The sequence below is a fragment of the Xyrauchen texanus genome, chromosome 4, assembly GCF_025860055.1.
Source record: "Xyrauchen texanus isolate HMW12.3.18 chromosome 4, RBS_HiC_50CHRs, whole genome shotgun sequence".
NCBI lineage: Eukaryota > Metazoa > Chordata > Actinopteri > Cypriniformes > Catostomidae > Xyrauchen > Xyrauchen texanus.
The window spans coordinates 8,797,196-8,823,341 of NC_068279.1; the positions used below are offsets into that span (position 1 = coordinate 8,797,196).

General features: G+C 36.8%; 1 protein-coding gene across 4 annotated transcripts; it reads left to right on the forward strand.

Moving 5' to 3' along the window:
- Positions 1-1,199: 1,199 nt before the first annotated feature.
- LOC127643190 (sin3 histone deacetylase corepressor complex component SDS3-like) lies at positions 1,200-19,763 on the forward strand. Of its 4 annotated transcripts, none has more exons than XM_052125810.1 (12): positions 1,200-1,403; positions 4,258-4,327; positions 4,526-4,581; positions 5,441-5,512; positions 6,667-6,686; positions 6,789-6,945; positions 7,136-7,236; positions 7,762-7,824; positions 9,773-9,818; positions 9,913-10,018; positions 15,200-15,284; positions 16,467-19,763. In XM_052125810.1, exons 1-12 carry the CDS (start codon positions 1,292-1,294, stop codon positions 16,563-16,565), a joined length of 987 nt encoding a protein of 328 aa, XP_051981770.1. In that variant the 5' UTR covers positions 1,200-1,291; the 3' UTR covers positions 16,566-19,763. The 4 variants fall into 4 exon arrangements, with proteins under 4 accessions (XP_051981770.1, XP_051981772.1, XP_051981771.1 ...); XM_052125812.1 differs by having other exon boundaries at positions 9,773-9,794; XM_052125811.1 differs by having other exon boundaries at positions 7,136-7,231; positions 7,763-7,824.
- The last annotated feature ends 6,383 nt before the right edge of the window (positions 19,764-26,146 follow it).

The following is a 26,146-nucleotide window of genomic DNA, read 5'->3' on the forward strand; positions in this document are numbered from 1 at the left end:
AATTCGTTTTTTTAAATCGAATTCCAGGGTAATATAACACAAAGCATAATGTTATAAATGTACACTTAATATTTAAAAAAAATATATAATATAAAAAAAATGCGAGATTTACGATGATAAATAAAGTGGAAACGGGTCATCACAGTTTGTGATAAGGTAGGCTACCTGCTACAAGGTAACTGGATTGACAAACGATCTCGCGAGTCAAGCGGCTTTTAAACTCACCGCCGCCACCTGCCGGATAAAAAAGAAAGTACATTTAAAGGCACAAAAGGATGACATAGTGGCATATCCCTGAAAAGGGTATGATGGGATTATAATCTAGTGTAATGATGATTAGAACGAGGGTTTTATGTGATTACTCCGCTTGGCCATTTGATATAACATGCAAGTATTGGTGCACTATGCAGTCCTGATTAAAGCATGCATGCAAGTTGGATTCTTGTATCATGTTAAACACCTGTTAGGCTTACCTGTGAATCTGGCAGCCAAACAATTATTATTATTATTATTATTAGTAGTAGTAGTATTATCATTTTCTATACATTTTTGCTTGTCAAAAATGATTTATTGAATAACTTTTTTTGTCATTAATTGTTATTTTTCATTGTAAAACAAATCTTATTTTCCCAATAATAAGCCTAATATATTTAAGGTCTTGATTATTAAAATGATAACAATGATGATAAACAATTATAATATAAAAGTAGTGTGTGAATACATATTTAACTTTGAGAAAGGCACTTTGAATGAAATGGAAACTCACTCAAGCCAGTGTGTGGAATGGAATACAATGTAAAATAACCAGTACAAACGTGGAAAATAAGACACTAAATGATAGGTGAAAATGTCCTTTGTTATATGTCTTTTCATAATGGCATCAGTATGCTTACCTGACCGAGATAGTGCATGATGATTGAAAGACTGAAATGTAGTAGTGTTCAACCTACAGACAACTTCTAATAACCTTCCTGTTCCTTGACTGAACAAGATAAATCTAGTAAATACATTTGAAGCGCTGGGAGAATATAAATCTCTCTCTCTCTCTCTCTCTCTCTCTCTCTCTCTCTCTCTCTCTCTCTCTCTCTCTCTCTCTCTCTCTCTCTCCTTATGTCATTCTTGCGTACACAATTTAAACTATATTTCCCAGTGTGCATTGGGCGAACATCTCTGCCAATCAGAATCCTCGGCCAACCAACCATTGACAAAAAGGGGCGAAGAGCTGAGAACGTTGTCGGCGCAGTGTGATTGTTTATATGTTAGCATTTCTATCAATATTTCTGTATAATAAATGGCGTCGACTTTACTTTCACCCATGGTGGATTATTATAACGACGAGGAAGAGCTAGACAGTGTGGATGAAGATGATGATCGCAGTTTCAGAGCCAGAGACTCAGAGGAAGGTGATTACGCACAATAATTTCATTTTTATTTAGCATACTAAGTGCACTTTCGACTGTTTTAAGCATTAAAAGCTGCAAAAGATTACATGTGTGCATTTAGTGACCAATGAATAGGTTCTGTTTTAAATTTAAACAGATGCTAGCGAAGTGTGTGCTACATGAGTGCCGCGCAACAGCCTTGTTTTCTATTTATTTTATAGCTCACTAGATTTATGCAACTTAATCTGCGTTATTTCATTTGTACTGTGATTTTTGGATCTTAATAGCGGCTGTGTAAACAGTTAGGCAGCGTATCATGCATTTTGTGTGCAATCCAGCTTGTTGATAAACAGTTAGCAAAGTTAGCACAGATCAAGTGGAAATATAAATGGAGAATGATGAGGTTATTAAACTCATACATACTTGTAATCAAATGGCTCACATGAGTTATTGGCTTAAGTAATATGTTGGGAAGAATAAATATTACATGGTAGAGATGATTTGGTTTTAAATGGGGATAGTTCACGTCATTAGCTCAGTTAGCGTGTGAGCCTGCTGCTTGTGTCATGCAACTCATTTTAAATGAGACCGTCCAGACTTCATACTTAGATCAGATAAAATTAGATTAGAACTGTTTATGCAGAAATATGTGGTTTGATCCAAGCTTTTTATGTGAACATGAAATATTTTAATAATTTGTAGCTAATTGACCCATCGCTAAGCTCCACCCCCCTTGGTTACGGTTGCTCGCTCAATATACTCGCCTTATTTTTCAGCAAAACTAGAGCGCCTTCGTTGTCAACCTTGAATGTGTAACACTTCCGGTATAAGCCACTTCCAGCTATTTTAGCTAATTTATATTACAGGCTGCCAATAAATGTCGACATATTATTATCATTAATTACGATTTTCATAAACACAAATTAAGTACTTCCACTTTTACTATAAATGCTGACGTTAGAATATTATTCGACATTGGCACATAATTCTGCTGCACATCCTGTGGTTGTGTGATAGTTTATAAGCCCATATCACTAACTCTGGTATTATAACCTTCTAGTTATGTATCAATGCCAGCGGAACTTGCTCACATTTGCCAGAAATGCAGCCGCTGCTTCCTTGCGCGTTGCAAGACAAGGTGGATGCCAGAGACTGTTTAGCAGAGATGGGTCACTTCTTTTAAAAATAATTGGAGAAATTGGAACGCACAACCAAGGAGCCTGTGCCCAACACACACACACACACACAAAAAAATGAAATTCACAAGGAAGAACATCATATAATGTGTAGTTGTAGTGCTTTCAATATAGCAAAGAGTGAATATAATTTACAACTCCCTCCTTTTTGTTTTATTAGCATTTTTCATACTTTGTCTCAACCTTTTTAATTGGGGTTGTATGACGATTAATTGTCTCTTTTAGGGCTTTCACAATTAACTGTAAAATAAATTGTAATTTCTTAAGCTGTATGTGTGCTTCATACACCTTAAGAATTGATTTTTACATATTTAAAGGACTATTCCAGGTTCAATACAAGTTAATCTCAATCAACAGCATTTGTGGCATAATGTTGATTACCACAAAAATGAACTGAACTTAAGTTGTGTAAATTGTAATTTTTACAGTCATTTTAGGGTTTGTTGACATTGCATCATCATGGCAATAAAGTTTTAAAATTGTCTATATCTTTACACAGAATAGGTTAGTAAGCGATTTTATCATATTGCGCATATTATTTATGTCTTGCAGTGTTTCCCACAGGATTTTGTGAGACTATGTGGGGTGGACCTCAGACCCTCTAGGGGTGTCTGGGCGCATGTTCCCCCAGACAAACGTTTTGTACATTGTAAAGTGAAATGCATAATCTGGTGCAGTTTGAGAGCATAATTAAGAGGCTAGATCTATGAAGAACAGTGTGATCTTGAGAACAATTTTAATCATAAACACATTGGTTGTATAGATATGAATGATGACAAGGCAAAAAATTCACACCCACAAAGCATGGTAAATGAGACTCAGTTTAACACAGTTCACAAATGGTCAAAAATATTTCAGCCAGGGCTCAACATTAAGCATTGTCATGTGCTTGTCCTCCTGACAAGTATCAGTTTTAAATTTGGAAAGTTTCTTAGCTTCCCTCTCTTTGTAGAACTGTATTTTGCTAAAGTTTATCTTAAGGCTGGATTTATTTTTTTTACATTGCCTGCTTGCAGTATGACTTCAGATTCAGATGAGTTGTGGAGCATACACAACTACATTTCCTCTAGTGTGATCTAAAATATCAAACACATTTGATTTACTTCCACTAGATGGAATCATAGTCAGTGGGTAAGAAATCAGAGTCTGTACTCAGCATATACTAAATGATTTTCTGTGAAATCTGTCAGTCAATTTGTTCCCAGTACTAGCTACTGTCTGATTAGATCATTGTTAAAAACAAAACATGCAATGTCATCCCTTTGGTAAGAAAGTCTACACAACATAGGCCTACATGTAAATTAAATGTGTGAAAATCCCCATATATCCTAGATTTTCCACTTGTGGTCCCTTTAGATTTCAGCACTAAATAAAATAAAAAAGATAAGAGGAGTACATTGTAGAGGAAAACAGGTTCAATTACCATATGTGTCCACTAGTTGGAGCTGTAGATGCATTTGTTGATGTCATAAATTACTAGGCTATTTGCCTTCAGATGAAAATAGCATTCATTTATTACTGTTATAACATGTTTTAATAAGACTAAAATCAAGTCAAGTTTGACAAATATTGTGATTTCAAATTAAAATGGTGTTTTTGCTATTTTTTTTCCCTTTCCCCACAATTTATATCAATTGGAAAATGTCCTAAATGTAGTTTGCCCAATTTCTTTTTCATAGACACAGAAGATGCCAGTGAAACAGATTTGGCCAAACATGATGATGATGACTATGTTGAAATCAAGGAACAGTGAGTCTTTTCGCTGACCACTAATATTCACTCATTACAGTAAAAGTGCAAGTAAAATACACAGGACTGTCCCATAATGTCCCATAATAATTTGCTATCTTTTACCAGCTCTGTAGATAATAATGCATATGACCGATGAAATGATCACTGCAAGCAATCTGCCTGTTGTGGAATAGATTTTTGTTTTTATGATTTCAGGATGTATCAAGACAAGCTCGCCTCTCTGAAAAGACAGCTGCAGCAACTCCAGGAAGGTGACTGGAAATGTATCCGTTTTAAATTTGGAAAGTTTCTTAGCTTTCCTCTCTTTGTAGAACTGTATTTTGCTTAAAGTTTACCTTAAGGCTGGATTGCTCTTTCCTACTATTCAACTCTAAACAGATTATACAATACTACTGTAGGTATCACGCACTAACACTATATAAATGGCTACAGAAAAAAACTGATCCGAACACCACAAACTCAGATGGAAACACACATCCTCTCATGTACGCTTGTAGTTGACATCGTAAAGGCACTCATTTTCCTACCACAACTGAATTAACTTTTTTCCATTGTGGATCTCCACTTCAAGTGCTTTCTCTTTTTTTTCCATTGGCTGCTCATAGTATGGCTACAGATCTGAGTTGTGGAGCATACACAACTACATTGCCTCTATAGTGTTCTCCAAAATATCAAACGCGTTTGATTTACTTCCACTAGATGGAATCATAGTCAGTGGGTAAGAAATCAGAGTCTGTACCCGTCTTATACTAAACGATTATCTGTGAAAGTTGTCAACTTCCGCAGGCCCAAAATCTGCAGGCTAAAGCTTGAAATTGGAAATTCGGATTTAAATTGGTGTAAATCCAGTAGTGTAATCCAGCCTTAATTATTTGGGGTGGAGAAAATGTTATATTGTATTATATTCCTGTACCAGGGGTGGTTTAGCCTAGTGGTTATAGATTGGCACTGGTGCTAGGCTTAAGGTTGTAGGTTTAAACCCCACACAGGGTGTTTTATAAGCTATTACTATTGTGCCCTACTTGATCACATAACTCCAGGAGGACTGTATAATCGGCGTGCATTAATATGCCTATGAACTGATTGCTTAGTTTCAATCCTTTTCCACAGGCACACTGCAGGAGTACCAAAAAAGAATGAAGAAACTCGATCAACAATATAAAGAGAGGCTTCGTAATGCAGGTAAAGATGGTTTATAGTTTAAGAATAGTAATAACATTAAGTTAGCACATTTCTAAAACCCAAGATCACTTTACAAAAAAACAAGAAAAAGGGACTTATGTCAGAAAACAGAATTATAAAAACGGAGGTGAGTACACAAACCCACCAAAAGGTCAATAGATGTACACTGATCAGCCACAACATTAATACCACCTGCCTAATATTGTGTAGGTCCCACTCATACCGGCAAAACAGCGCTAACCCGCATGTCAAATTGGCATTCTGAGATGCTATTCTTCTCACCACAATTGTACAGAGTGGTTATCTGAGTTACCATAGACTTTGACAGTTCAATTCAGTCTGGCCATTCTCTGTTGATCTCTCTCATCGAGGCATTTCTGTCCACAGAACAGCCGCTCACTGGATGTTTTTTGTTTTTGGCACCATTCGGACTAAATTCTAGACACTGTTGTGCGTGATAATCATAGGAGATCAGCAGTTACAGAAATACTCCAATAGCCTGTCTGGCACCAACAATCATCCATGCAATTATCTAATCAGCAGTCAGCAGTGCAGTACATAAAATCTTGCAGATATGGGTCCGGAGCTTCAGTTAATGTTCTCATCAACCATCAGAATAGGGAAAACATGTGATCTCAGTGATTTGGACCATTGGTGCCAGACAAGCTAGTTTGAGTATTTCTGTAACTGCTGATCTCCTGGGATTTTCATGCACAACAGTCTCTAGAAATTAGTCCGAATGGTGCCAAAAACAAAAAACATCCAGTGAGTGGCAGTTCTGTGGACAGAAATGCCTTGTTGATGAGAGAGATCAACAGAGAATGGCCAGACTGGTTCAAACTGACAAAGTCTAGGGTAACTCAGATAACCACTCTGTACAATTGTGGTGAGAAGAATATAATCTGAGAATGCAATTCTGAGATCGGGTTGGTGCTGTTTTGGCGGAACGAGGGGATCCAACACAATGTTAGGCAGGTGGTTTTAATGTTGTGTCTGATCGGTGTAGAATGGGTACAGTAGGGGAGCGTTTGTTTCAAGAGCCAACACTAAATTAATCAGAGCCATGAGAATAGAATACATCAACAACATATTGTCACATGCTTTTTCTTTTCTCTTACTCTGTCCTTCTATTCCTCCACTTTTTATCTTTCCAGACCTCTTTTTACACCTTGAGGTAAGCTGTAATTCATACATTTTATGTAGCAGTGGATTTATTGCTGCAGAAATTACAATTGTGCAATGGCAGGTTAATTAGTTGAAAATGAATATCTTGTAGACTGATCAGGTAGAGCGGAACTACATCAAAGAGAAGAAAGCAGCGGTGAAGGAATTTGACGATAAGAAGGTGGAACTGAAGGAAAATCTAATTGCAGAGCTGGAGGAGAAGAAGAAGATGATCGAGAATGAGAAATTAACAATGGAGCTGACAGGCGGTGAGAAGAAATTAGATAGAAAAATGCCCCCAGAGAGGGATGTTTTGTTAGCTGTTGTCAATACTGCTGTTGTAAAGAACAAGATTCTGTACCTATAGCAAGGTTTAGCTCTTCACTCTTGTGTTGGGGGGGGGGGGAAGCTTACAACTTTGAACCATTTTCCATTATTCTCCCCCACCCCCCACCGCAGATTCCATGGAGGTGAAACCCATTATGACCCGCAAACTCAGGAGACGACCCAATGACCCTGTTCCCATTCCAGACAAGCGGAGAAAACCTGCACCTGATATCCATATTTAACACATTTGTAGCATTATATATTTTCCACAAAGTTCATTAATAATTTTAAAGGGATAGTTCACCAAAAAATCAAAATTGTATCATCACTTATTCACCTTTGTCATTCCAAACCATAACTTACTTTCTTCTGTTAAACAGAAAAAGTTTTGTTAGCTGATTTCCATACTCGAGCAGTTGATAGTGATTCACTTTAGAGCTTAAAAAGCACCCCAAAGTGTCATAGTAGACTTGCTTCATATTCCAAGTCTTCTGGAGCCATATGATCACTGTATGAAGAACAGACTGAAATTTAAGTCGTTATTTACCCTCAAATCAAATATTATTGGCATTGTCACCATATCTTGAATTGAGGTGACTTGATTTGAGGGTTAATTTGAGCTGTTTTTGAAAAAGAGGAAAAATATACAAAATAATATTACTTTAAATGATTCATAGATTTAAATCCTGTTTACTTTATAGGCATGTTGATATTGGGCTGTGATTTTTAAGTTTTTCAAATTTTCTTAACCCTCCTCACCTCAGTTAAACTATTTACTCACTGATGAACAGATCATGGAGGATCTAAGAACGTTAAACAAGGTAAGTTTACATCTCACCAAAGTAATTAGATCCATTTAAAGGGATAGTTCACCCATAAATGAAAATTCTCTCATGCCATCCCTTGTGGGTATATGACTTTCTTCAGCAGAACATATCTGCAGAAAAATAGAAAAATGTCTTTGCTCATTAGGTTCTTAAAATGCAAGTGGATGGTGATCAGAAATTTTAATCCCCCCAAAAATAATATTAGACTTCATAAGAAACAAAAAATCTGAAACCCACCCAAATGACTTTGAACAACAACTCCTTTTCATTTATTTCCATCTCATATCCCTAAATATATATACAGATGGATAAAAATCTGAGGATCATGTATCATCCCCAATCACAGTCGTCTTAGCACTGGACATCATGAAGTGAATGAAACAGAGAAACTTTCTGATAATTTCAGATTCAAAATCATGTCTTCAAGCAAAATTGGCCCAAAATTTCTAAATCTGCTTCTTCTGGGTACCTGGACACTGTGGAATCCCAGGAAATGAGGAAGCAGGCAGTGCTGTAAAAGAGGCTTTATCAGCGGATTTCAAAAAGTGTCCAATACCTCCCACTGACCTAAAAGCCATTATAAATTCATATATGAAAAAACAATTGGCAAACTGAGTGGGATCAATGCAACATGAACGAACTCCATGAAATCATCCTTATTGTTGGCAAAAGAAGTTCCTCTTTGTTTTCAAATCGCTGGGACCAGATTGTCTACACCCGCTTTCGTATTGGTCACTCCAGGTTGAAACCTTTTTGTAATATTAGGAGAAGATTCACCAAAATGTACCTTCTGCCAGAATCCATTATCCCTGAAACGTGTTTTATTGGACTCTAAATTGGAAGACATTTTTAAATTAGATTTTAAAAACCTTTTAAAGAATTCCTTACACATTTATCACCATGGAAATAGCCATAGAGGCATTCTAAACCATTTGTTTGTTTTGTTGGTAGTAGTAGTGCAGCGAAAAATGGAACGGGGCACCTTTTTACTGTCACAATGGATGCTTCCAGTGTAGATTATATTATCCTTGATAATATAATCTACATGTCGCTTGTGTTCGATGTAGACTGGGTGTAAGAAAAAGTTTCCACTACTTTTTAGACTAATTTTTACTAGTTCTACAGCAATATCATAATTTTTGAAACGGTAACACATTTTCCTACAATATGTTCGTAGCCAGTGAGATAAGTTGATCAAAAGTATTTGGAAGGAAAAAAAGTATGTTCTATTTTTATTGTGAGATCATTAAAACTTAATGAACGTCTTCATGACTCATCTCTCAGCTTTGAAGATAAAGACTTGCCATATTTATTTTCCTCAAAGGTAATGAAGATTAAATTTGCCTAAAACTTTCATCATGTTTACTTGACTTGATGTATGAGAAAAGGCAGTTATTGCTAGAGGATAACAAGAAATGTAGGATATTTAAATGCCTTGATGAGAGAGATCAACAGAGAATGGCCAGACTGGATTGAACTGACAAAGTCTAGGGTAACTCAGATAACCACTCTGTACAATTGTGGTGAGAAGAATAGCATCTCAGAATGCCAACTAGATAAAAAAAAATGTGAGTTTTGACATAGGCGTAATAATGGATTTACTGTTTTGGCTTTTATCGACTGCTGATTTGTCTTTGAATGACAATGAGTTTTGTTTTAAAACTGAGATGGGAATACTGTACAATAAGGTTCTATTTGTTAACATGAGTTAATGCACTATGAACTAACAATGAACAACTGTATTTTTATTAACTAACATAAACAAAAATTAATAACTGCTGTAAAAATATATTGCTCTTTTCTTAATGAAACCAAAAGCATTAACTAATATTGATGAATGGAACCTTATTGTGAAGCGTTACCCTGACATTGCTAAAGACAATCAATACAAACTTAATTCAATAATTGCTTGCTTTTTGTTGTTGTTTTGTTTCCTTTTTAGCTTAAGTCTCCGAAAAGACCAGGTATGGAGGTTTTGTCTTTAAGAGGTGATTCTTTAAAAATTTCACGCAAATTTCACAGTCAGTTTATTTCCATAGAGAGTCAAGTTTATTGAAAATAATGTGTGTGTAATCTTTATAGCCTCCCCGTCCTCGCCTGAGCACCTCCCGTCCACTCCAGTGGACACCCCGTCCCAGCGCTATGAGGCACGGATAGAGGAGGGGAAACTCTACTATGATAAGAGATGGTAAGATTCTCCCTATTCTATGAGGACTGTCTGATTACATTTCTGTTTCCTGCAGTGATGTGACCATATGGACAAATTGGTTCCTGCATAGAGCAGAATCTGATGTGACTTCCTGTCTGTGTTGAACAGGCTGGAGTGAGACAGTACTTTTAGACAGTTCAGTTAAACTAGATGCGAGGAGATTTGTCATCTTATAAAACACAGTGTGTGAGAGAGCCCCAACAGGCTTGAGAGAAAAGTGTGTGCATGTGGATTCAGCCCCCTCACATTAATGTCCCCTGAAACAAGTTCAGATAGTTTCATGATAGGTGTTTTGTATAATTACCTGAATAATATTGACCTGATTCTTAAATAACTTAACATCTGCATTCCTTCATAACATCTACAAAATAAGAATGTAATATTTACAGTATATTTGTTTATACAACAGGTATTTCCGGTCTCTACGATCAACTTAAGCTTGCTATGATTTTGAGAAATGCAGCCCTGGCCATTTTATTTCTGAAACTGTTGTATGAATCAATATCAGCCTCGCAATCATACTTTTGGTGTGAATATCAGTACGGCTGTGAACACCTGCAGCCTGAATCACAGACGTGCTGATATTCTGAACAACAGCACTCTTGCTCATGTGATATTGCTAGTGTAAAGATTAGGGCTGTACATGTAGCATGTCAATTCAGTACGATTTATTATATAATAATAATGCATGAATTTCTTTTTTATTACAATTAAACATGCCCCCGAACCATAATAAGGCATCTGCGCCTTCATCTTCTTACGAATAGCATTCAGCAAGGGGCAGTAAGCGCAACTATAGATGAACGGGCAATGTGCAGCTGTTCAGACAATAAATGACACTCACAAACAGCAGATGGCATAAGATGAAGATCTGTTCTTGCATTTAAACACAGCTGGATGAGCACAAATCTGAATACAGGGTTCTCAAGTATTTTTCTAAGTTATGTTTAACTCCTAAAAACACTGTTTGTGATGGCCCATAGTACACAGCAATACATTTTGCTATAGATCTTATTCACACTATATGGCGCATCTTTGATTTTTAATGGGAATGACAATGAGGCTGTGAAGGATGGACTTACCGTATCTTCAATGGCACAAACGGTATAAAGCTGTAAAAAGCTCCTAGATCACATCTGATTTTCCACATCTTGTGTTGTCTGGAGTTCTATGTATACTGAATGTTCTTGGACAGATATTTTATCAATGTTTTGTCTGCGTAATGATCCAGAAGGACTTTAAATTGCTGTATAGCCAACTGAAGAGACTGTAAGTCTATCCTTCACAGCCTCGTTGTCATTCCCGTTAAAAATCAAAGATGCGCCATATAGTGTGAATAAGGTCTATAGCAAAATGTATTGCTGTGTACTATGGGCCAAATGATTTAATGAGAGGCTTATGCTGAATGATCTAGAAATAAATAATATATTGCACTCTAAATCCACTTTTTGTATTGCCTAATCAATGGCTACTAGTCTTCCACAATGGTGTAATGTATTTTAAGAGTCTGAATTAATTCTATATTATATTTAAAATTGTTTAAGTATAATTATTTTAATTATTTCTTGAATTATTTTTATTTGGGGGCCTTTCTCAGCAGATATTGTTATGCATATTAATTTCATAAAATAACTATAATCATATTTCAAAAACTATAATCAGCACATCATGTTATTAATTCGATTTAAAATTTGAATCGATTGACAGCCCTGGTGAAAATGTGGAACATTACATATGTAATGCTATGCATGTATAACGACAAACAACACCATTGTCTTTCTCACCATCTGCACAAAGACATAAAACATTGAATTGAACAGTAAAAAGTACTGTCCCATTTAAAAGTTAATGTTAATAGTATCACTTTAATCTTTTCTTTTGATGCTGCCTCGAGTTTATTAGTTCAACAGGAACATTTCCTTTGACATTTTTGTTTATAGTTGGTAGACTTCTGTAACCTCTTGAAAAGTTCTAAAAAAATACCAGTCACTCTGTAGAATTATTATACTGACCACAAGATGGAGCCATCCACCCTTTTATTTTCAGTCATGTCTGATCACATTTTATGTAAAGGACATCACCACATCATAGGGCTGGAACTAACAGGAGACAGGCGCACACAGACATACAGCATGCACTGCTGGCAATCAAAGGGGCTTCCTAGTTTTTCCCAGATCAAGTGTTGTGGTTTTTAAATCATATTCTACGTTACACTGCGTATAATCCACATTTTCAACCAGTAGGTTGAAATGAGTGTATATTAAAGGCATAGTTCACCCAAAAATGAAAATGTATTCTTGTATTTACTCACCTACAGGCTGTCCCAGATATGTATGACTTTCTTTCTTCTGCAGAACGCAAACAGAGATTTTTGAAGAATATTTCAGCTCTTTATGTCTATACTATGCAATGCAAGTGAATGTTGACCAGAACTTTGAAGCTTCAAAAAGCATTTAAAGGCAGCATAGGTTAAAGGTGAAGATTCATTATAAAAAAAGGCTTGAATATTTATGTGTGTCTCACGCACACATTTCATGATAATTCTGAAGACATGGATTTAACCACTGTAGTCGTATAAATTACTTTTATGCTAACTTTATGTGCTTTTTAGAGCTTCAAAGTTCTGGCCACCATTCACTTGCATTGAATGGATCTACAGAGCTGAGGTATTCTTCTAAAAATCGTAATTTGTGTTCTGCCAAAGAAAGAAAGTCATACACATCTAGGATGGCATGAAGGTGTGCCCTGATTCAGGTCACGTATTGCTGAAACGGTATTTACCATCGCTGGCATCGTGGTATTTCATATCCACTTTCCCATGATTTAAACATGATCCATGGATTCTGACATGTCACAGTCTCTACATACTACATGAATGTATATTTAATTGTTTGATTAAGTGATTATTGTGTACGTGGAGCCTGTGGTATAGGATGAGGCCTGGAGATTATTTGTCTTGTTTTTGTGACATCATAAATGCCTCCTGGATTTTTATGAGCATGTCAGTATGCATTTATCCAGTCATGCCCTTTAGACAGCGGGCCGTCGTAGCTTTCAGCAGTGCAAATCAACAGGAATATCTCTCTGTGCAGACAAACAGGGAGGGAGGGAGAGGGAGAGGGAGGGAGAGAGGACATTTGTTCCAGGGTGATACCACAGGCATTAAATGTATAATGTTCATGTATATTAAATGCGGTTTTATTCTTCTATGTTTATATTGAGTGGAGATATGTTGTTATGTCACTGAACTTTACCAGAGGAAGGTTATGTGAGAAGGACTGAGCCTCTGGCTAGCTTTCGTTTTCTGTTCCTATGTAACAGTGGCCAGTTTGATCGTGATAGCTTTGTGGTATCACTCCCCTCGCCTCAAGAGGTGCACTAGCGACTGATGCTAGAGGCTGTAGCCTTTAGCCTCCTCGTTAGTGTGTCCGGTTGGAATCCCGTTCGGCATGGGTCGAACCAGGACAGGTTACACCTACACTGTGTTTTAAGAGATGACAAGCTGCCATTCTCTAATTGGTGGTGTTTGCAGGCAGACATCACTATTACTATTGCTCATACAGTGAGGGAAAAAAGTATTTGATCCCCTGCTGATTTTGTACAAATGATCAGTCTATAATTTTAATGGTAGGTGAATTTGAACAGTGAGAGACAGAATAACAACAAAAAAATGCATGTCAAAAATGTTATAAATTGTACTGCTTTTTAATGAGGGAAATAAGTATTCGACCCCCTCTCAATCAGAGACCATGGCAAAGACCAAAGAGCTGTCCAAGGATATCAGGGACAAGATTGTAGACCTACACTTGGCTGGAATGGGCTACAAGACCATCGCCAAGCATGTACTTAAAATATTTTTTTCCCTGACTGTACTTGGTTAGGGGTGTTTCAGAATCTTTTACCCAGAGTGGTAAATGAATAATCTAATCTCACAACTGCATTTGTAGCATAATGTTGATGACCATCTACCATCCCTAATTTTTTGTATTAAAAGAAAAAATCGAGGTTGTGGTGAGGCACTTACAATGAAAGTGAATGGAGACAATATTTGGTGGGTTTTAGGTCTTATAATTTAATAAAAGTACTTGCATTTTTATGTTAACTTTTGCATTTTTTGAGTTGTAAAGTTGTATACATTTTTGTTTACTGCGGTTATGTCATTACGGCATCATGTTAAAACTCATATACTTTTATTGTTTACGTCTTGTAGCTGTACATTTGAAATGGTGAGTACCTTAAAGGAATACCGGTAGTTGAAATTAAAATTCTCTCATCATTTACTCACCCTAATACCATCCTAGATGTGTATGGCTTTCTTTCTTCTACAGAACACAACTGAAGATTTTTTTAAATATCTCTGCTATGTTGGTCCATAAAATGCAAGTGAATGGTGGCTAGAACTCAGAAGGTCCAAAAAGCACATAAGGCAGCATAAAAGTAATCCATAAAACTCTAGTTGTTGAATCAATGTCTTCTGAAGCATATGTTAGGTATTGGTGATATTCAAGTCTTTTTTTTTTTTTTTTATGTTTACTATAAATCTACACTTTCACTTTCTTTTGTTTTTGGCGATTCACATTCTTTGTGCATCTCGCCGACACCTGGGCAGGCAGAAGGTTTTATCATAAAAAAGGATTCATTATTGATCTGTTTCTCACCCACACCTATCATATGTCTTCAGAAGTTATGGATTTAACCACTGGATTCATATGGATTACTTTCTCTTGGATGCTGCCTTTTATGTCCATTTTAGAGATTCAAAATTCTGGCCACCATGCACTTGCATTGAATGGAACAACAGAGCTGAGATATTTTTCTAAAAATCTTTTTTTTCATTCAGCATAAGAAAAAAGTCATACACATCTGGAATGGGATGAGGGTGAGTAAATGATGAGAGCATTTTCATTTTTGGGTAATATCCCTTTAACTTTTAAGGATTGGCTTAATAGTTCACTTCTATTTTAAGTGCCTCAATGTAACCCAGGTTTTTGCTGTTTTTTTGTTTTGTTTTTTTAAAGTAAAGGAGGGAGGTCTCGAAATCAACAATATGTCTGCTGGAGAACCTGCTCCTAAGGGGAATTTTCTGTAATGGTAGTTGGCCTTCAAACCGCTGATCACATTCTATAGGATCTTCACTGACTAATGTTGTTATTGTCTCAGGTACCATAAAAGTCAAGCAATCTATCTGGAGTCCAAGGAGAATACCAAGATCAGCTGTGTCATCAGCTCTGTGGGGACCAATGAGGTTGGTGTCTGATTCTCTTCACTGATTGGATGTAAACAAATGACTGTGCTCTTCAAACTAATGACCTGAGGCCTGTACCATGAAGTCGGTTTCGGTGGCTAGCCAAGTAATTCTTTGTTTAGGTTGCTTTTAGCGGTGTTCATTGTCATAGCAACTTACGCTACGCTGCTAACCTGCTTCGTAGCAGGTTTCGTTCTGGAATACAGATTGCTAACAGACGCTGAGTATCAGATCAGCTGTGAAGTAAAATGACATCTCTGACGCTATCAAGTCACTCCCCCGTGTCTCTTAAAACACACTTTACAAATAAAATCTTAGAAATCCACAAAATCGACCCTTCGTGATAAATTATTTATTTGAGAATCTAAATGTAGATTTTCAGCAGATAGAATGTTGTATTTTATATAAAATGTAATTGCTTTTCATTTACCCTGTTAAGCCATAGCAAAAAATATCTATAAAACATCCAGTAAGATGGATTAATATGATACCTGCAAAAAATTCTCGTTTTTAAAATAGTAAAAGCTTGAGATTGCTATAGAAAAGGGTGAATGCAAACATAAAACCCTTCTTTCTTTCATGGACTCGAGATGAACATTTCTTGAAGTTCTAATAATAAGCAATATAAGCAGTATACAAAATCTTTTATAAAAAGAACAAATACGTCTTATTATCGCAAGCGCGTAATCTAATCTTAAAGTCAGGATCGAAGCCTGAGTTGACAGAGAAAGTTGATGAGCTGCATCATGGTACCAATTAAGCCTGATTGGATTGGTTTAAATTTGTCAACCTGAAACCAATCCTGAAACAATGAGTTCCTTCAGCGACCTTCATGGTAAAGGCCTCTGCTCAGAGGGGGGATAAACAGTTGGTTATTGAGATCGGCACAAGCACATCAGCTTCGGAGGGTTAGAAGAGGAAAATTCTAATTTGGTTGTTCTCATTTATTGTAATCTGCATCCATAATAAACTGTAGAAGGATATCTTTCCAATGGCTTTTGTCTCATTCGCATCCTTTTAATGCCAGCAACAATAGCATACTGCATAGATCTGGAGTCTTACTTGATGAGCCAAGTAGCTTTAGAGTACAAATCACTGTTTAGGGTTCATTTTGGATGCTGGAAGATAGTGGCAGAGCATAAATTCTCAAGTTTTTAGCCTTTGATTTTGATTCTCTTGCAGATCTGGGTGAGGAAGACAAGTGACAGCACAAAGATGAGGATTTATTTAGGGCAACTGCAACGAGGGGCCTTCATCATCAGACGTCGGTCGGCGGCATAGACGTCACGACCCATTCTCTTCCAGTCGTCCTCTTCTATTTCCTGTCTGAATCATTTTTTATGAACATTTCAACTCTCTTCCGCTCTCACACTTACAGTGTAGACATTACCAAAGTATATCATGAACTGTCTCATTCTACCGACGAGTTCCTTTTTTCTTTGGGGGGGTTTTTCTTTCATGATGAATTTTGCATTGTACATTTTGCATTGTACAGTTTTACTTCACACTGTCTGTCTGGTGTTAAGATCAACTTCGCTTGTTTCATTTCAAAAAGCTTCCTAAGATGAAGAGAGTAGATGTTATTAGAGAGAAAACCATTGTTTTATTAGCAAAGCATTTGTAATTGTTTTTTGTTTTACAGTATCACTTAAAGGGATAGTTCACCCAAAAGTCAAAAGTGATTTCATCATTTACTCGCCCTCATACCATCCTAGATGTGTATGACTTTCATTTTTCAGTAGAACACAGAGCTTTTTAGAAGAGTGGAGATACTCTGTAGGTCCATACAATGCAAGTGAATAGTGATCAGACCTTTTGTAGCTCCACAAATCACATAAAGGAAACCTGGCTAAAAGTAATCCATATGACCAAGATTTAAATCCAAATTTTCAGAAGCGATATGATAGGTGTGGATGAGAAACAGAACAATATTTAAGTCCTTTTTTACTCTCAATATCCACTTTCACTTTCAGATATCAAAGTGAAAATAAACTGGCACCACATGTGACTCAGATGTAAAAGTGAAAGTGGAGATTTAGAGTTTAGAGCAATATATTTAAGACTTAAATTTGTATCAGTTTCTCACCCAGACCTATTATATCGCTTCTGAAGATATAGATTTAACCACAGGAGTTTTTTTTTTTTTAAGCTACAAAGTTCTGATCACCATTCACTTGCATTGTAAGGACCTACAGAGCTGAGATATTCTTCTAAAAATCTTTGTGTTCTGCTGAAGAAAAAGGTCACATGAGGGTGAGTAAATGAGAGAATTTTCATTTTTGGGTGAACTATCCCTTTAACAGTCTACTCTCTCCGTTAAGACTCATTTGAAAGGGCAAGATTTAATATTAGTTTGTCAATTTTAATTTTGTATCCAGTCAAATGTTAAATAAATTTGCCTCATACAGTGCAAAACAACATTTGTTTCTGCAGTATTGCTTGTTTTTGCCCTTTTAAGAGAGCTGTTATTTGCCCTTGTTTTGAATGGCTCTTTTTCTTGTACTTGCAGTGAATGGCATTCATTTATAATTGTATTCTAAGCAGAGGGTTTCTTCACAGTATGACTTGCAAGCAAATGCAAGTAAAGTGTTTGTGACAACTATATAAGCAGGTAGTGACTACCAGTTAAAAGATTGGACACACCTACTTATTTTTGTATTAATACTATTTCCCATGTTTTAGAATAATAGTAAAGGCATCAAAACTATCAAATAACACTTATGTAAGTATGGGAATATTTGTTTTAATCAAAACTATCTTATATATTGCATACTGAGATGTTTGAGAATGCATGAAAATGGTTTATTGGTCTCATGCATCATAATCTGGTCCAAAATGTTTTTATTTAAAAACTGGAAAACCTTTTTTTTTTTTTTTTTTTTTAACAATTTGACTGTTGTTGCCCATGTAATTCTGTTGTTTTTAGTCTTTTACCCTCCTGGATCCACTGTCTGTTTCAAATTACACCTTATTTTGGATGTCCTGTTATTTTCCTGTCACATTGATGTCTGAATTCCTCTAGAAATGACAGACAATTCTTGTACAAAACACAAACCCTTTCTCGAAAACATGTTTGATATTTGAAATATAGATTGCTTCCTTATTTCTGCTGGTGTGCCTATTCCAAAATGACTTGCCAGCAAATAGTCTTGGGTGGCAAATCAAAAGATGATGACATGCAGATTTAGCAAAATTATTTTTGCTTTGACAGCATTTCAAAGTTAAAACTCCTTTTAAATCATCAAATGCTCTTTCTTGCATGACCACCCCTCTCCCCCAATAGAAACACTCTTCCAAGACATCTTGTGTTGGATAAAACATGACAATTCCAATATGCTGTTACAAATAAGTGTGAGATTGTTAACAAAGCCTGCTTCTACAGCGTGATCTTTTGAAACACTCCGAGACGGTCTTTCCACATTGCCATCACCAAACTGACACGATGACAGCAAAACTAGCAAATGTTGCACTTCAATCTGTGACAGTGCTGTTGAAAACGTCACATTGATTCCCACTTTTTCATCCTTGTACGGTCAATTTACCAGCAAGTAAAACTGAAAACATTTTTAAAGTCTCTACTTCACACTGAATGAATCCACGAAAACTCGTTTGGTCTTTTTTTGCATTAAAGTATGCATGGTTCCTGCAGGGCCATTTAACATGATATAAATCACCCTTCTAATCGATGATTCCCAATTATTGAAATCAATATTGTTAAGGGTCAGCAAGGGTAGTATTAGATGAAAATACATAGTTGCCACTACATAAATGTTTACAATAAGTACTCGCTATTTTATTCCCCATATAGTCTTAACCATTTATTTCCTCTTAGGAAAAAAGGATTTCATTAAGGGTTTTCAGTGCCACACAGTTAATGCCCCTTATTAGGAATGGCATCGATACCCTATAAATCGTAATACCTGCAGGTCTCACAGAGATGGGCTAAAAACTGATGATTCCCTGGACACTAGCAGTGCTACTTTTGGCTATTCTCTATCCTGGTTTCACTCCTGTCTGAATCAGTTTCATGCAGTCTTGCACACCAGATGCTCAGCAATTCCCTGTTACCCTCTGAATCTCCTGCCGCCCCATGGGACGTCTGGCTGGGTGAAATTTGCTCCCTGGGCTGTTATGGCTTGTTAAGAGGAATAGGATTTTGATATCCACTAAGGGTCACTCTGCATTTTTGTGTTTTGCTGCCGCCTTATCTCTCCATGGCAGACCTGCTTTTAGTTGTATGAAAGAAATAACTCTTTGAAGGGTTCTGCTGTAGTAATCTTGGTGGAGTGTACAAGTTTAGACTCATCATGAGGACAATAGGTGTTTATACAACAGTATTCATAAAGGGCATAAGTCTTTCTATTCCTCTTGTAACCTTATGTTCAGAAGCAGTTGAAAGAAATGTTCCTGGTTTAATACAAGTTAAGTTCGATTGACATCATTTGTAGCATTGATTACCACAAAAAATAAATAAATAAATAAAACAAATTCAAAAATTGGACTCGTCTTTCATTTGTTTATTAAAAAGCAAAGAATCTCTAGTTGCAGTAAGGCACTTACAATGGTGGATGGGGCCTTTGCATAAATGTTATATTTAAAAAGTAGTCACAAAACATAAACATTAAATGAATTATCAAGATTTTATTTGGCTTAATAACCATCCCTAAGAACTAATCTGTAATTAGTCTGTAAAAAATCTGTAATCTGTTAACTAATCTGGTTAACACTGTACAGTAACGCTGGTAAATCCTTAATTTTATCACACTAAAATCATGTTTACATGTATAGTAATTGGTTGCATCTTGTACTTTTGAAACTGTGTATTTAAATGTTTATGGAGTGGCCCCATTAACTTGCATTGTAAGCGCTTTTCTGTAACCACAATTTTTGCTTTAAATAATGATGATGATAATAATAATCGGACAGGATTATTTAGTTTCTTTTTTCTCCTTTTTTTGGTGGAAATCAACATTATGCAACAAATGCTGTTGATTGTATTGAACCGGAATTTATTCCTTAAGCTCTTTAAACAGCATGCGGTCAGTTGCCCCAGACAATAATTTTTTCTCAGTTTGTGAAAAAATTAATCTGAGGTTTATTTTCCATTCTGCTTATCAACTCCATAACTGAAATAATGCGGAAAATACATAAAAATATTAAAAAGACAAATATAAATGCACATTTACAAACACGTTAAACATACTCAAAATGACTATCATCAATTCTCAATGACAGTTCTATTATTATTAAAAAGTCTGATAGCAGCGTGCTGAGTGACTCCAGCCAGGTCTTTTAAGCAACTAAATTGGCCCGGTTGCTAGGGAGGGTAGAGTCAGATGGGGTAACCTCCTCGTGGTCGCTATAATGTGTGGTTATTGCTCTCGGTGGGGCACATGATGAGTTGTGTGTGGATGCCACGGGGAACATTGTGGGTCTCCACACATGCTACGTCTCAGCGGTAACACACTCAACAAGCCTCGTGATAAGATGCGTGGATTGATGGTCTCAGATGCCAAGGCAATTTAGATTTGTCCTCCACCACCCGGATTGAGGCACTACGACACCACGAGAACTTAGAGCACATTGGGAACTGGGCATTCCAAATTGGGGAGAAAAAAAAAGTCTGATACCAAATGGAATGGTGAATTTGCAAAACCTGTGGTCCTTAATTTTAATAAAGTTATTTTGCTTCCAAAGAAGCCATCCAGGTTTTTCACCCCAGGTTGGTGGAAGAAGATTGTGTAGGGGATTCTGGGACATTTCTGTTATTAATTTCACAGTGGCTTGCTCTATTCGAAGTTGCAAATCAGGTAGATGTATTGAAGTGTTTGTGGTTCTCTCTATTATTGTTTGTGCTCTCTTCTGTACCCTTTCAAAGGTAGTCACTTGCTTATTTGTGCAACCTACTAAAAGCACATTTACATACTTAAAACACGGTCTTATCAGAGAGCAATATATACTGTCAAGGTCATCAGCAGAGGCTCCAAGTTTTGCCAACACCGTTTAGAAGTGGAGACGCTGAGAGGCTTTTTTCACACATGTATTTATGTGATGGTTTCCATTTCGTTGGTTGTCAAGGTGATACCCCAAGTATTTTGACTGTAATAGCACAGGTACCACTGGACCACACAATCTGAGTGTTGCTGGCTGAGGAGGATTTTCTTCAAAGCATATCCTTATTTCATCAGACTTTTTACCGTTGAGAAGCATATTATTATCTTGTGCCCAAGTCTCCAGAGCCTGTGCCTCCATTTCCATTTTGTTATCACTTCCAACATCTTTAAACTTAATAGCTTGAGATATCCCAATATCACCAGCGTAGACTGTCTCTAGCGTATCATTGAAAATCACCTCATGAGTTGATATGTTATGTAGGAAAAGGTATGGTGAAACAACACCTTGGGCACATTTGCCATTTGCAACCAATATTTGACGTCTTCCTGTTTTGCAACTGTACAACCAAGTCAACAGTTGTGGACAGAGATTAAGTGTTGTTAAATGCTGAAATAGCTTTGCATGGTCAGCTTGATCAAATGCTATTTACATGTCAATTGCTCTTGGATCATAGTTGGCTGATGTGAATCTGTCTCCCTTAGCCATGTGTGTGTTTTATAAACCAGAGCATTTGTTGTACTATGTTTAGGTAGATATGGGTACTGGGTTTTGCCTTCTTCCAAAGCTGTTGGCATACGTTTCTTCAATACAAATCTCTCCTGAATCAATCCAATGTAGGCAGCTAAAGAAATTGGTTACCAATCTGATTTTTTACTTGGGAACCTTAGGAACTGGGCACACTTTGGCCTCTTTTCATGATGTTGGTGTGATGCCTGCTTTACATCCGTATTGATTAGATGAGTTACGACTGGAGATAAATCTCCTGCATAGTTTGTCATAGTCGTCTTTTAATGGTGATTTAGATTTCTTTGGTCATCCAGGGTTTATCATAGCTTATAGCTTGCCTTTGCAGTGGCATGCACACATGCAGATCTGTCTGGATGTGAGTATTAAAAATATCTACTTTCTTTTCAATACTCTTTGCTTCATACACAGGTAACCAATCTGTCATGGCTGTGCACTTACTAAGGGCTTCTCTCCTTTCCAGTGTAACATGTCAGCACACTATTTACTCCTCCTTAGAACTGTTATTTTCCAAAGGTACCATTAACAGAATACTATGATCACTTGTGCCTAAGGGGGCAAGTACAGTTGGAATATTGTAGTTGGTATCAAGATTCGTGATGATCAAGTCTAAGATAGCATTTCCTCAAGTGTTTTCCTTAACAATCTTTTAAAAATCTGTATGACTGCTGACAATAGACTTGATGGGTAATAATCCCCACAAAGAATTATGCCAGCTTCAGGTGACTTCATCTTCACAGCTTATATAATAAGATAGTCCATAGCTTCTAGCTGCAATTCTTTCACATTTGCCAAAGGATGCTAATAAAACACTTGAATAACGACAGATGAAACTGTTCTAGGAACTCGCCTAGTGCAAAATTGTATCCTAAGACATTTAAGGTTTCTCTTTCCAATTCAGCACATCTTCTTTTATAGATATTATTGGTAACATACATGGCTACACCACCACCTCTTGACTTTGTGCTTGAAACTCTGTATATTCTAAATATTTCATAGCTGTCTATGTACAAAAACTCATCTGTAATATTTTCATATGCCCATGACTCTGTGACACACCATTTTATTGTTTTCTTATTAATCAAAGATAAAGAATTGCATAATAACACAGTTTGTAGGTTATAGGAAATTGTCTTAATTTGGATATTTTACATCAGTTCAAGTTTTTTCCCTTTGTTGTTCTATTCTTGGTTTGTATTTCCCAGATGGCCTGGCCTATAACAGTACATATTTATCTCTGTGTACCTTGACCACCCCTGGTTACTCTTGTCTTTTTCTTTGATCGCGGGATTTGATTTTCTAGAAGTTTCAGTTTAGTTTAAGGTGGCAAATGAGTAACACATTTGCAGATTGTCAATATAAAGTCATTTGTATATGTATCTGTGGCAGGGCGGAGGGTGGGGCGGGGTCGTGATCGTACACACCCGGTCCCTTATCAGGCTAATCAAGCCTCCGAGAGGGATAAAGGCTTACTGCGGAGGATTGTGCGGGAGAGAGAGATAGTTTACGGAAATGTCCGTCATGTGTGTTTGTGTCTGTTTACGTTTTATATTAAAACTATTATTTATATTGAAAAGCCGGTTCTCGCCTCCTCCTTTCCATTGACTTCTTTACATTGGTGCCGAAACCCGGGAAGGAGGAGGGATACGGCGTAGTAGAGTTCTCGCCACTACGTCCACACCAACGGAGCAGCCGCGGCCATCTGCCGGGGGACGAGGAGCCCGGCCACCTGGAAGCGGACGACGGTCGCTGACCGCAAGGGGAGAAGGGGCTCCTAACCGACCGCCTGGAGTGGTCAGGGCCGCTGCCAGGGGCAGAGGAGTCCCGTACCATCCGCTGAAATGCGAGCGGGGAGGGGCTCACTGCCGACCAACTGCTCCGTCAGTGAGAGATAGTCCGTCATGTGTGTTTGTGTCCGTCATGTGTGTTTGTGTCTAAGTTTTATATTAAAACTATTATTTATATTGGATAGCTGGTTCTCGCCTCCTCCTTTCCATTGACTTCTTTATAGTATCTTTCTTTGTAGTTTCCATTCCAGATTTGTACTAACAAAAATAAAAAAAACTCCAATTGGTCTTCAAAAAAAAAAACTCTCATAAATGAAAACCCTGCTGTCATTTAATAACAAAACTTCAATGCAAAGCAGAGAATGACTAATATTAAAATTGATTCTTAGAAGATTATACTCCACTGCAGCCAAGAACAACCAAGGCGGCAGCCATCTTGGCACACTTCAGTGAGTATTACACAGTAGAGTTTGTTGCATGTATACAATCTCTTTCTGGTATCATTGCGCGTATTGTGCAAAAGTTAACTTTGACAGTCATGATTGGAGTTGAAAGACTGGATCTAACTTTGCACAAATGAGTTGAGCAGTTCTTTTACACTAGACTTGTATAAACATGTACATGTTGACGAGTTGTGTGCCTATACTTTCAAAGCAGGGTCCATTTTAACCTTATTCCGGCACAATGCCTTGCCCGATTGACTTCCATTGTAAGCACATTACTATAAAGATAATTTTTTGCTTGTTTTTACAAACTGAGTCTGAGGGATGTGTTGACATTATTATTTGTGGGAATTGACCAACATAATCAAACAGGAAATCGACATGTTGTTTTCAAGAGTTCCAGATCCCTAAAATCGACCACATTATGCCGACTCACTCACAAGCTCCATCTCCTATCAAACATATTTGTATCGGCTCCATGTTTACTTTCCCTTGTGGCATGACCAGAAGCTTGTTGCATCAGCAGCGTGAGCGACCCAAGTTCAGATCCTGCCTTGAAACCAGTAAATAATCACGTTCGCTTAATCAGTGATGAGCACAATTCAGAGGTTGTATTTTCCCCTCTAACATAACATTTTTACTCCACTGATGGTAGGTTTATGTTTGGGGTTTGGGTTGGGGCATGCAATTTATAAAATATGCATTCCTCTTCACTGTATTAAAGACTGTAAAGATGAATACAAATACTTTTGGCGCCCCTCCGTGGACATTACACCTGAAAAATGGAGCTCACACGTGCGTACACAGCCAACAAACACTTACCGCTTTGGCCACTAGGGGCTTTCGACATTTTCATAAGGATGGACCGATTTTAGCAAAAATGTATTTCAACCTACTGTGACCAATTTCACAGTGAGATCAGTCTGAATTGACAGCAGGCCACAGATGCCGTTAAAAGAGTTTAACTTGTGTCAAACCTGGAACAATCCTGTAAGCAGCCAGAGGTGGGTAGAGTAGCCAAAAACTATACTCAAGTAAAAGTACAATTACTTAAAAAAATTACTGAAGTAGAAGCAAAAGTAATAATGTTACAAATTACTTGAGTAAGAGTAATAAAGTGTCCAATAAAAAGAATACTCAAGTAGTGAGTAATTAGTTACTTTCACATATAATGTAATGGATGTTTGCTCTTCTATATTCCAGTACATCATACACATTTAACATGCATTAAAGAATGATTATTATTTTTAATAATAATAATAATAATAATAATAATACAACTATCATTTAATATTATTGTTAATAATAGAAATTGTCATAATTCACCACCATATTTTTCCAAACCCATGACATCTTTCTTTCATGCATCAAATTAAAGGGAAAGTTCACCAAAAAATTAAAATGCTCTCATTTTCTTACCTTCATGCCATCCCAGATGTGTATAACGTTTTTCTTCTGCATTTATAGAAGAATATTTCAGCTCTGTTGGACCAAGTGAATGATGACCAGAACTTTGAAGCTCCAAAAAGCACATAGAGGCAGCATAAAAGTAATTAATACGCATAATTTTCAGAAGCAAAATGATAGGTGTGGGTGAGAAATAGATAAGTATTTATAACTTTATAATATATAAAGGCAATTTTTTACTATTAATTCTTCCTCCTACCCAGTAGTTGGTGATATGCACAAAGAATTGAATCCCCAAACACAAGAAGAAGAGATTTAATAGCAAAAAGGATTTAAATATTGATCCGTTTCTCACCCACAATTATCATATCCCTACTGAAAACATAGATTGAACCAGTGTCAGTTGAATTCCTTTAATGCTGCCTTTATGTTTCTGAGCATCAACGTTTTGTTGACCATTCGCTTGCATTCTATGAACCAACAGAGCTGAGATATTCTTCTAAAAATCTTTGTGTTCAGCAGAAGGAAAAAACACACATCTGGGATGGCATTAGGGTGAGTAAATGATGCAAGAATTTTCCATTTT